Source organism: Vespula vulgaris, chromosome 7 (genome assembly GCF_905475345.1).
Source record: "Vespula vulgaris chromosome 7, iyVesVulg1.1, whole genome shotgun sequence".
In the NCBI taxonomy this organism is placed as follows: domain Eukaryota; kingdom Metazoa; phylum Arthropoda; class Insecta; order Hymenoptera; family Vespidae; genus Vespula; species Vespula vulgaris.
This window is the reverse complement of record NC_066592.1, coordinates 4,507,407-4,519,735: the sequence shown is the minus strand read 5'-3', so window position 1 is coordinate 4,519,735 and position 12,329 is coordinate 4,507,407. Positions and strand designations below refer to the sequence as shown.

Genomic DNA, 12,329 nt, shown 5'->3' with positions numbered 1-12,329 from the left:
TTATAAATTATTTTCGTTTACTTGGTCTCTCTTACGACTCGTCGAACTTACTATAAGTATCCTTAAGAATCGCTATGAATGTACAAACTCGCCAGGAACGTTGCAAGTCAGGAAAAAAAATAAATTTATAATGCGAACAAAAGAAAAAGGGATAAAACAAAGAAACGATACGATAGAGATGTCTCCCCTGCTCCACGTGACTCCGGAAGAAAAATATCGTAAAGATCGTTTCCTCTGATCTTCTTCTTCCACGTTTCGTTCGTTCTTTTTTTTTCTTCTTCTTGTCGAAAGCTCGAACCCTTATAAACCCTCTCGAACACCGTCACAACCTCAACTATTTTCGTCTTCTTTCCCTCAAACGTCTAAGAAAGAAGAGGAGGAGAACTTTGGCTTCGGTTAAAAGTAAGAGAAGAAAAAGGCGAAAAGAAAGGTCGAAAGAGTTTTTGTTTTCTCAGAAATCGTTCGTCAAAGGCTAAAAGAGATACGTGGCAATGCAAGCCAGTCCTGTAATACGTACGTTGCTGTTGCTGTTCCTGTTGCTGCTACTGATGCTGCTGATGCTGCTACTGTTGCTGCTGCTAATGTTACTGCTACTGTTAATGCTATTGCTGCTACGTCGTCGTTCGGACGGCGTCAGTTGACAAAATTAATGGCGCATCGCTGACGTCTTGTTTAAAATGACAAATGGCAGCAGCCTAGCTTGCTCTCTCTCTCTCTCTCTCTCTGTCTCTCTCTCTCTCTCGTCTCCCTTTCTCGCGACTTGTAACAAGATACATCGAGCGTGATACGAAGCGTATAGACCGGGACGGACCCGTAAACGAACGCGATGAATTCGTTTTGCTTGGCGAGATTGAGAGAGACAAAAGTTTAATTAGCATGTTTATATTCGTCGGTGAACGTCATGGAAAAAAACATAATCTTCGGTTGCATCGTTAAGTTAGAAGCAAGGATGACTTTGCGTAATGGACGATCGGTTCGATATACGAAGAGACCACCATGATCGTGATATTTTTGAGGAGAGATTTCATGTTGATATAGATAATACTACGTATGACGTAATAGTATTATCATTATGTTAATCTCTATCGTACATACATATTCTCTTTATATCTATACGATATTATTATTATTAATAATAAAATATCCAACGTAAACGATGATGGACGAATATACGAATAAACGTAACATAAACGGGATTAACATAATATCGATTAAATGTTCATATTTTCAACTGATGCCGTAAAAATTAATGTCCTACGAAAAAGAATGCCATAAAGAAAGCATATGTATAATTCTTCTCTCGGTGGGACGTAAATATGTAGCATATTTACATCGTCGGAAAGCATTATCGTGCACGAGCCACGATTCCACAATAATGCACGTCCGATTAGACACGGTACATTAGGCGCTCGCTTTCCTACGCTCCATCAAACGCACACCAATGGCTCTGGCTACGAGTGAGTTTAACAACCGAGCTAGGGGTTCTTGGGAAACCGGAAGCTGGTATGTACGCGTACGTGTGAAAAAGAACGTAACCCCTGATAGATAATGTCGGATCGTACACAGTAAACGAGTGTAATCGTTCGTCTCGTAGAGTCATGTCTAACAGCATACGTTCTCATCGACGTTTGTAAAAAGAACAAATTAGTGTCTCTCGTCATTTCTGTCGTAGTCACGTCTTCCAATTTTCAACGAAGCAAAAAAGATATAAATAAAGAGATAAGAAAAATTTATCTAAATATTTAATACTTTATTATTTTTATAAAAATGGAAAAACGAAGTATAAAATACAACAAATTATATAGATAGAACATGGTAACAGAGAAGGAAATATAAATAATAAATAGGAACATTTTTTCATTTATTTCCATTAGTTTACTATTTTATTGAAATATTTTTATTAATGTGTAAAAAAAATAACATAAAAATAATTTATATAAAAAATTTGACACTTACATAAATTAAATTGCCGATACTATGACTATATAAGTTAATATATTTTTATATTTTTTAAACGATATCCAAAGAGATAAATAGATATTATATAGATGCATATAAAAAGATAAAAAAAAGACAAAGAAGAGAAAGAGAGAGAGAGAGAGAGAAATAGTGCTATTTCCATTCAACCATGCTATCTCGTAACGTCGAAGGATCCCAGAGGATTTACGTAACTCGAGAGACTAGAGACGATTCATTGTTACGCGCGTGTACGAGCGTAATCACACGTATGTATGTATGCGTATCTACGGTTTCCGAGTTTAAACGTAATCCATGATATCACGCGAAGCAAAGGGTCTGGATTTCGATTCAAACCAATTGAAATAATCAGATTCAAAATTATGGAAAAGTTGTTCCTATCGAAACAGAATTTATTTCAATATTAAAAAAAAAAAAAAAAAAAGAAAAAATGAAGAAAAAAGATATTCAACGATGAAATGACATTTTAATAAACATTAAATGTAAATTATCTCTAAAAACTAAACTTGAGATTGTAACGTCAAAATAAAAGATCTCTAACAACACTCGACGTTGAGGCAAATGAAAGAAGAAAAGAAGAGAGTGCGTTTATTTAGCAAGTTGCAAAAGGTCTATTCGCGGGACAACGACGAGCGGATTTAATGAATTTCAATGAGCTCGACGACCCTTCGCTGACGGCAAACTTTGGGCAAACATCGAGGCCGCTTTACAGGCCGACTAAAATTACTATCGGGCGAGTATATGTAGTCACTGCAATCATGGGATTCTAGGGTGCATTTTGGAGTAGCTATTTCCCCTATGCATGTATGCATGTATGCATCTACGTAGGTATGTAGGTATGTTGTATATATGTATGCACTTAGGAAACGACGAGCTGCGAGATAATATCGTCTGTGAGCTATAGTATTATCTTTGTATGTGTCTGTGTGCATGTGTGCTCGCGAACACGCCTTTTGCCGTTCATTCACAACGAACTCCTGGTGGTCTAAGAGCTCTCCGTCCTCACCCTTTGTTTTTCTACCGACGTGCATACTCCGCCGTAATTAACCGGTCGTAATTACGCGCGATAAAGTGCATACCGCTCGTCTTCCGAGTTGCACGCCACTTTCTTCCTACGGGCTTTTCGACGATCCCGTTCACGCCTATATAACCTACGAATTTATGTATTTCTCCGATTTACCGATAACGCGACAACTGGGATTTGCTAACAACGTGTAATACGATAATAACATAAGGGGAACTTACTGATTAACTGCATCGATATTTTATAGAGATTTATAAAAAAAAATCTTTATCTTATTATTTCGCTGAAATCTATATAATTGTAATTAATTTAATAATGAAGCAAATTATTAATCGTTATTTTTGTAAAATTTAACAAGAAATATTTATATTATTAATTAGATATTCGCGCATATCTGTATAGTTTGAAATAATTAATGTCAGTAAGAGGATAATAGGGTATTAAAAGCTTCAATCCTTAATAGTGATTGATATTTAAGAAATGTAATCATAATCCTTCATCGTTGTCTCTCACGTCGAAGCTGTCAAGTCATCGATTCGTTTATAGTAATAAACTCGTATCGATTAGCAGGAATAATTATTTTATATCTCGTGATAGATAAATTCAGAAAGTAATTAGGATCAATAATCTGAGTAATCCGGTATGAAAGAATCGTCTTCTTCGCTATTTTTTTTTTTTATCTTTTCCTTTCTTTCCTTTTTATTTTATTATATTCTTAAGATTTGCGAAGGCCATCGTAATTTTCTCGTCTAATGATCGTTATTATCTTGCACGTATCTCGTATATCTTCTCCCTACTACTTTTTTAAAAAAACGACGACAAAAAAGAGAACGACGGCGACATTGACGTTAGTAACGACGATTCGAATTTTGTCTTTCATTCGGTGCCGACGAAAAAATCAGTCGACTTTCCGTCTCTCTCTTATATCCTTTTTCTATCTCAAATGAGATGAGGAAACTCACAGGATGGTCGATCGTATGTCTGACTATTATCCTTGCCAAGGACACCGTATCCGATTTGAACGTCTCCTCGAAGATCGATCTCGACTCGAACGAGATCCAACTAACATCCTCCGATCGTCCTGTCATCGTCTCAAACCAAAGAGAAAGGATCGTCGATGTTCAAAAGGAACCTTCGATACGCATCAACGAACAACCGAACCCATGGCTACATCGTCCGAGTCAATCCTTCGTAAGATCAAGTTTCCCAGAAGATTTAAGAAAACGAAGGACACATCTATCATCCGTGAGCATTCTTTCTAAGAATTAATTAATGCTTTTTTGTCACTTCATTATGAAATATATTTCTCGAATTTTTATTTGTCATTTTGAATATGGATTTTAGTAACGATCAAAACAGGAAAAATTCTATTTGAACAGTCTATTTATATTAAAAATCGAGCGAGTTATTTACGATTATATTTGTATCGATATATTTTGACGATAAAAACATAAAATTTATCGTCACATTATTGGAAAAAAAAGGACGAAACAAAAAGGGAAGATGTTGGTTTGAATTTGATGAATAGCTCTGTAAAATGATGACTTATGCATTTCTATAGTGGGACGGATATTATAAATTCTGGACTTGTAACTCGCGATTCCATTTCGCAGGAAAAGGAAATAAAGAAAAGGAAGGAGAGGGTTATACAGGGAATGTTAACGTTTCATTTATTTCCGTTGAAACAAGAAATACTCGAGACGCGTACCGCGTAAAATCGTTTTACGAGTCTTTCCAACGACGTAAACTGTAAAAAGTATGACTTTTATGGCGAGTAGCGCGTTTTAGTCGTATTTCCTTACTTCTCGTTTATCTTTAATGTAAAGTACCAAAGACCTAGTTTCGTTTTCAGAAACTCATTAGTTCATTTATTTTGTTTGGATAATTATTAAATGCGACAAGATGGTAGTACACTTTTTCATTTAATGCCAATTTGATACGAAAATGAAAGTAAATTATTTTAATCATCTACTTTGTATGTAAAATTTTAGGCGAACTAAAATTAAAGTAAAAATGATTCGTTTGTTATTAAGAACCATCTTACTCGTATAACTGATATTTTATTGTACTCGATGCCGCATTTTTTTTTTCTTTTTTTTTTTAGGAATCCCCGATAAACACTCCGACAAACACTGTTGTAAACAACGTACGAATTTTTGTAAACGGAAACGAGACAGAAAAGGGATCGAATGTTGCGTCCTGCGAAAATGGTGTTTGCGACGTATCGGTTTCGTCGAAAATCGACGAGGAGGGAAACATTGTGACGGACGTACACATCACCATAATCACAAACACAAAGCCGGCCATCGAGGTCGCCGAAATTCCGGTTATCGATGGATTTCGAGGAATAGAAGAGAATACGCCTCGCGGATCATCTCCCATGTTTCATCCTCTCGATCATGTGAAACCAACTTTCACTCATCTTCTACGTAACGATATACCGCAAGTAATATTTTCTTCCTTTTATTTTTATTTTATTTCAAACTCGTTAATTTTAATTAAATGTTTATGCGAAACGGATGGTACACATTGCGACGTTAATTTATTTTTTGATTGTTTATTGACTATAATTAATTCACTTTATTTCCAGTCTCTCACGCGTAAAATATACGGAAAGTATAAAGCAAAAAAATAATCAAAATTTTATATTTACACTTTCTGCATAAAATAAACATTAAAATGTTTGTAATTGAAATTTCGAAAAATCAACAACTGAGATACATTTTAAATATCTTTTAATTACACAATAATGACATGGTACAGGCTATTTTAATTTATATAATGTTTCAGAGATTACTAGAGATGATAATGACAATTTGTTTGCAATTATGTTTAAAATTTGATATCTTTCGTAATTCATCGTATTGTTCTTCCTTTTTTTTTTGTCGATTACGTCAGGTTCAAGTCCGTGGATTTGTAGAACCAAACAACGAGGAAATTCATTTCCAAGATCGAAGAAACTACGGAAGAATATTTCCGACTTGGTATAACGGGCATAATCATGAACATCGTGCATACAACAAAGGTTTTCAAGATTCTAGGTCGTGGCTTCCGCGAAGAGTTATTGTCGACGATAAGATCGAAGCACCGCTTAGTAAAACGAAGCAATCCGAGGAATAAAAGGTTTCTAGATGCTAGAAACAATGCAACTATCATACAGTGATTCTTTTGTTGAGTATGTAAATGAGAATGAAAAAAAAAAAAATAAAAAATAAAAAAAAGAAAGAAAGGAAAGAGAAGAAAAATATATTGTGAAAATAAAAAGATATGTTAAAGTTTTTCTTTATTCTCTATCAAAAGAGGTACAATATTTGGATTAAAAATAAATATGAAAAATCTAAAACACGGTACGATTTAATAGCAGATGCGAGCAAACATTTTTTTTTACTATTTTTTTAGATTTTTCTTTTTTTTTTTATTATTAATCCTTTTATTTCCTGCACATATGAGGTAGTAATATTTATAATGTGGAACTTGAAATTTTTATTTGTTACCCTGAGAAATAAACATCTAGCTTTACGCTCGATGCGAAGATTTAGTTTAATTGAATGTGCACATTTGCATATACATGTAGGTATATAGGTATATAGACACGCACACACACACACACAAATATATATATATTAATACAATATGTAAGATTATTTATCTTGAACAGTACGGAAGGTAATCTTTCCATTATCATTTACTCCAGTGGTCGCTGATTTGTGAGCAATAGTTCTTCCACTGCCATCTGTTGCACTGGAAGAATGGGAGCTAGCAAAGACACCATATTGTCCTCCTGATGGTGGTGGTAACTCATTAGCAAATCGAGACTCTATTCCTGGAGCGGCCTATATCATTGACGATAACAAATTACAGACATTTATTAATATGGTTATTCAAACTGATGATTAATTTTATGATCTAAAAAATCCAATATAAATATCTATTTCTTCTCATTCGACATAATTTTTAGGAATATCAAGTAGCTTAGTCATATAATTTTTTATAATTATAAGTAAATAGGTAACTGTAAGATAACTCATAGGAAAAAGATTAATAACTTACAGGATTTATCTGACCAGCCTGGAATCCACCTCTAGGACCAACACTAATGCTTGAAATAGCAGATTGTAATCCTGGGTCAGAAGAACCTGGACCGGAACCTAATCCATTGCTCGCTTCGAATATTCTATATATTCAAAAAAGATAAAGAAGAAAATATATTTATGTACGATAACAATGGAGATTCAACGAAAAACTCACGCTCGTTGTTGAGCTTCGATCTGGGCTTGAATAGCCTTGAAATGATCTTCCATCATGCGTTGGTGAACTGCGAAATCGTTGCTAAAATCTGGGCCAAATCCAGATTGAGGAAATGCAAAACCAGGATCTGCAAAACGTGCAAAATCATTCGTATAAGAATTTCTATTGAATTCTCTTGGAAGTAACATTTAACCCTTTAACAATTTAGATCGTCAAAAATGAACGACAAATAAAAGTAGGTTAAAAATTTTTTTAAGTATTTTCTTATCATTTTATGATATTGTCAAAGGGTTAATTGTACTTATATGTAATACTAATACACATATAGTATTACGTTGCCAATACAATAATTCACTTGACGTTTTCTTACAAAAATTCGGTTAGGTATCTTACAAAGTATTCTTGTACGTTCTTGACATATCGCTTTACATCCATTAATATTCTAGGCGATCATTCGTCAACAAATTATAGTCTCAGATAAATTAGGAATTCGCATGTTTCCACATTCTTATATTTCTACATGGTTTAATGATCTATCGTTTTTTAAAATGTTATAAATCTTCTTACGTCAATAATTTATAAACGTTTTAACTATATTGATAATATCGAAAGTATCGAATTTTTGCTAATTTCAAATTATGTTTCAAATCGTTTCTATTCAAATAACGTTCACCTCCAATTCTGAAGCGTAACGACATTTTTCGTGTAACTATTACAAAGGGTTTGCATATAGTCGATCAATCGTTAGATCAGACTATTGTATTCCTACCTATGATACCAGGAGAATATGCTGAATTATCCATATATCCCACTCCAGCATTATTGTCAGGGAATGCACCACGACTACCAAACGTCGGTCCAGAACCAGTGGAAGCACCAGCAGATGCTCCAGCGTAACCAGGCCCGGAATTAGTCCAAGCATAATTAGGTCCCTGAACCGAATTCACGGGGGGATAATCGAAATTGGGAGTGTAGGGACCTCCGAAAGAACGAGTTGGGAAATTTTGTGGACCAGTTGATGGTATAGAATTAGGATTATTAACTGGATGTGCATCGTTACCAGTTGGCGAATTATTCGAAGATGTAGGCTTGTTTTCCGTGTCGAAAGAAGAACGCGAATTCGTGATAGGTTTTGTAGGATTATTTTGAGAAACGTCATTGATCGGCCACATATTATTGGGTATGTATCCAGGATTATAGAAGGGAGTATTAGGATAGAATCCACCGCGTGAATCGAACGCTGGATATCCTGGGTTACCCGATGATGCACCGGCACTGGCGAAACTGCTAGCCGATGCACTTGCTGATCCTCCGGGACTATGATTGGTACTGGTAAATGCATAGTTAGGACCGTAAGGTGGTATAGAGTTAAATCCAGGGAATGGATAGCTACTACCAGCTGATGGATTTAATATCGGTGGTGAAGATGGACTCTTGTCTTTGTTATCAGGTGTATCTGGTTTTATACGAGGTGACACAGCCGATGGTTTTTTCTCAGATTTTTCATCGGAGTTAGAAGGCTTCGATGGAGAATCATCTTTGTCTTCGAAGGCCGATCTTGAACCCAATTGTGGTTTGCTTGTTGCTTCGGTAGTAGGTTTAGTAGTTGTCTCTGTTGACGTAGGTTCTGATTTAGTGGTCGTGGCTTTGGTAGTGCCACTTGTCGGTTTAGTTGGCTTAGGTGACGATGGGGTAGCTTTTGTAGTGGTAGGATTTGTAGTGCTAGGACTCGCGGTGCCAGGACTTGCAGTGTTCGGACTCGTAGTGCCAGGATTCTTATTGCTAGAACTAGTGTCCTCCTCGCTGCTCTTTGTAGTAGTCGTGGTAGTTGAATCAGCTGCACGTTTTATTATCTTGGCTAAATTATAGTATTCACCAGCCTTCCTTTCGACATCTTGATCGATAAAAACATAACACACGTAGAATTATCCGATTAATTATATTCCCGTTTTTCATTACACGTACTTGTATTCATGCCATTAATCTCAAAACATAATTCGACTTCCTTTACCAAACACAAAGCACACTTAAAGTTTCAACGTGGATGTTAATTAACACAGAAGTGGAATTTATTTGATTGTGATCATTCGACGTACGTGGTATTCTTTAAACATTCAAATATAATCAGTTCAATGTTATCGACGAAAAAATTTTTCCGTTTCATGTAAATATGATAAAACACGTAAACGTTTCACTCGATATATATATATATATATATATATATATATATATATATATATGCTTTGATGCGATTATTTTCAATTTATAAATAGCATATTTTGAGTAAATTTAAAATATAAAGAGATCTTTTTCAACCAATTATCCATTTGATTTGAGATGCTATTATGGTGATGAGATGCAGAACGATAAGGAAAAGTAAAGAAGGAGAGAAGGAAAGTATCGTTGCTTCTCTTTGGGTCAAGGTAGGAAACAGAAACGAGGTCATGGTTCAGAAACGTCTCGGTAGATTATTTTACTTTGAACCGTGATACTTGTCGGCTTACATGTATATTACATGCAAACGATACATGTACCGCTCAATGTCGCCATTATTATTATACATACATCAATAGACGGATATGACTATCTATTACCGCGATTATATACACATACATGCATATATGTATATATATATATATATACACATACATAGATACAAGGAGATGATGATCTATCTTGTAAGTGCGATTCAATTGAATTTTCGAATCACTTTGCGTATTATACGAAACCGGAAATTCTTGTGAGCCTTAGAAAATCTTAAAAGATGTAATTAAAAGTTAAATCACTTTTACAATCTCGCTTATAATATACGTTTATTTTATGATATTATTATCATACAAATTTTGTAATAATCATAACTTTAAAATGGAAATAATTATTTATGTAATAGGTACATGGATAACATACCTATACGTAATTAACTTTCAATGTTAATGTAAAATTCTTAAGACTTAAATGTTTCGAATTTGTATGAATCTCCCGATATCGAATAATATTCAAATTAATTCGAAACTTCAGATATATGTTCGAAGTGATTCAAGATCCATCGCTGTACATTCATACACGTATTTTATACACACACTTATGCTTACTTCGTATATCTGCGTAACAGATATATAAAACATATAAACGTTAGTATTCGCAATACAGATAAAAAAACAAAATAAACAATTAAAAAATTTGACTTATGTAGACCAATAAATATATACATAAATATCTTTACATGCAGAAAAAATATGTAATTAAATCGATCGATCTCTTCGAGACGATCTCTCGTCAATGTTGCAGTTAAAAGAATAGGTAGCACTTTGTCTCTTAACTCTCGCGATTTGTTATATAAACGAAGTAGTCAAGACGTTTTCACAGACGGACGAATTTACGTCTCGACATCTTGTAATAATCTTTGAAATCCCGGCTTGGCAATTTTTTTTTTAAATACACGAAGATGACTTGCGTTTACGTAAGACAATTTCGAATCTATTTTTTCTTTTATTATTAATAGCATATAATTGCTATTAAAAATGATTTCCCGTATTTTTCACACCGTTTCACAATGTCCTCGAAGTGATCGACAAATTTTCATCATATATATAAAATATACATTATATACATATTCTCACAGTATGATACCGTGTCGTAAAAATAAAAAACCATTTCATTCCTTTATCGATCATTGTCTTTCGTCCATTAATGTTAGCATAAACGACACACATATACATATACACGTACAACGATCGAATAGGAATCCTCTTGTGTGTTAGTGAACGAACATATTTATTTAGTACATATCTCTTAGTATACCATTTGCGCATATCGAAATGAATATACTTATCGTATGTCTAAAGATGTTGCTTTTCTTTTTGTATTAAAAATTTTTAATTATTTCTTCTTTTTTATTTCACTTTATTTTAATGTATTTTTTATTTTTGTTTTTTTTTTGTTTGTTGTTGTTGGTACTTACCTCTACGATGTCGAGCAGAGGAACGGAATTCGGCGTTGGATCCAACGAATGCAAAAAGAAGCAGTAGAGCGTAGATCCTGATATCCATCGCGCGTATAGATCGTCGAGATAGGGTGCCTTAATAATAGCAATAACAAAAATGCAAAAAAAAGAGATAAAGGGAGAAAAAAAAATAAGATGAAAAAAAATAAGATGAAAAAAAAAATAGAATTTTTATTACGTTCCGCCTTATTACCCTTCGTCGTATTTATACGTTGATATTACCACTAAACGCGCGAAAAAAAAATATCACGAAAGGAATAAATTCAGATGTGCGTCGTTGTTGCAAGAGAATGACTGAGTCAGCTGGTGTCGGCGATCATCTTATATAGCATTCGCTCGTATCAACAACGTTACCTCCTGAAAGTATCTTCAAAGTCGCGATAGCCTGTTCGCGAAAACTTTTACGAGGAAGAACTCGTCTTCTCTGTTAAATTATCGAGCTATTAATCGCGTACGATCGGAACTTTGAAATCCCAAAAAAATAATCGTTTTTGAATCGCGTAAATGAGTGATGCAATCTTTCGATATACATATGTAAATACATACACTCATGAATATATATATATATATATATATATATATATATATGCGATAATAATTATTTGTTTCGTCAATTTTTATAACGAACGTCTATGTAGATATTGTTATTAACTAAACGCGCTAAACAAGATTAATTAATTATGCGCATTCTTTTGATTTTTCACAACTATTCGAAAACAAGAATCAAATATATTCCTACGATTAACGGTATTGTAAATAAAAGAATCAATTGTGCTTAATTAAAGCTAAACTCGAATTTCGATTTTTCAATTTATATTCATTTTTATTTATACAAGAGAGAGAAAGAAATTTTATTTTTATTACGTGTGAACGTAATTATAACGATAGAGATCTCATACGTTTTCATTGCTCTTTTTACAATATCAATCGCATAGACCTTGGCAATGATCTTGTCTGTTCTATACTAGGTCAAAACAATCATACGTAACCAACCAAAATCTGATTCATCTATGTATATGCATTCAATGATCATCACTGAAATTCTTAATCGTTTGAGAGAAATAGTCGATAACCCTG

At 33.9% G+C, this 12,329-nt stretch overlaps 2 protein-coding genes across 3 annotated transcripts; one reads left to right on the top strand and one right to left on the bottom strand.

Annotated features, from left to right (window-relative positions):
• The first annotated feature begins 351 nt into the window (after positions 1–351).
• On the top strand, positions 352–6,267 carry LOC127065357 (uncharacterized). The gene is made up of 3 exons (XM_050997549.1): positions 352–4,246; positions 5,106–5,447; positions 5,900–6,267. The coding sequence occupies exons 1-3, from the start codon at positions 3,950–3,952 to the stop codon at positions 6,119–6,121; spliced, it is 861 nt and encodes a 286-aa protein (XP_050853506.1). The 5' UTR covers positions 352–3,949; the 3' UTR covers positions 6,122–6,267.
• Positions 6,268–6,522: 255 nt separating this feature from the next.
• On the bottom strand, positions 6,523–11,584 carry LOC127065356 (DNA-directed RNA polymerase II subunit RPB1-like). Of its 2 annotated transcripts, none has more exons than XM_050997546.1 (6): positions 11,431–11,584; positions 11,211–11,327; positions 8,019–9,143; positions 7,250–7,376; positions 7,052–7,175; positions 6,523–6,834 (listed from the first exon to the last, which is right to left on the bottom strand). In XM_050997546.1, the coding sequence occupies exons 2-6, from the start codon at positions 11,296–11,298 to the stop codon at positions 6,643–6,645; spliced, it is 1,656 nt and encodes a 551-aa protein (XP_050853503.1). In that variant the 5' UTR covers positions 11,299–11,327; positions 11,431–11,584; the 3' UTR covers positions 6,523–6,642. The 2 variants fall into 2 exon arrangements, with proteins under 2 accessions (XP_050853503.1, XP_050853505.1); XM_050997548.1 differs by having other exon boundaries at positions 11,446–11,584.
• Between the last annotated feature and the right edge of the window lie 745 nt (positions 11,585–12,329).

What these genes read in the sequence shown, in the direction of transcription:
- LOC127065357 (XM_050997549.1), top strand. Translation starts at nt 3,950, where the DNA reads ATGAGGAAACTCACAGGATGGTCGATCGTATGTCTGACTATTATCCTT. An exon ending in GAAGGACACATCTATCATCC is followed by an intron (nt 4,247 to 5,105) that starts GTGAGCATTCTT and finishes TTTTTTTTTTAG; the next exon opens with GAATCCCCGATAAACACTCC. An exon ending in TACGTAACGATATACCGCAA is followed by an intron (nt 5,448 to 5,899) that starts GTAATATTTTCT and finishes CGATTACGTCAG; the next exon opens with GTTCAAGTCCGTGGATTTGT.
- LOC127065356 (XM_050997546.1), bottom strand. Translation starts at nt 11,298, where the DNA reads ATGGATATCAGGATCTACGCTCTACTGCTTCTTTTTGCATTCGTTGGA. An exon ending in CTCTGCTCGACATCGTAGAG is followed by an intron (nt 9,144 to 11,210) that starts GTAAGTACCAAC and finishes TTATCGATCAAG; the next exon opens with ATGTCGAAAGGAAGGCTGGT. An exon ending in ATCGAAGCTCAACAACGAGC is followed by an intron (nt 7,176 to 7,249) that starts GTGAGTTTTTCG and finishes TTGAATATATAG; the next exon opens with AATATTCGAAGCGAGCAATG.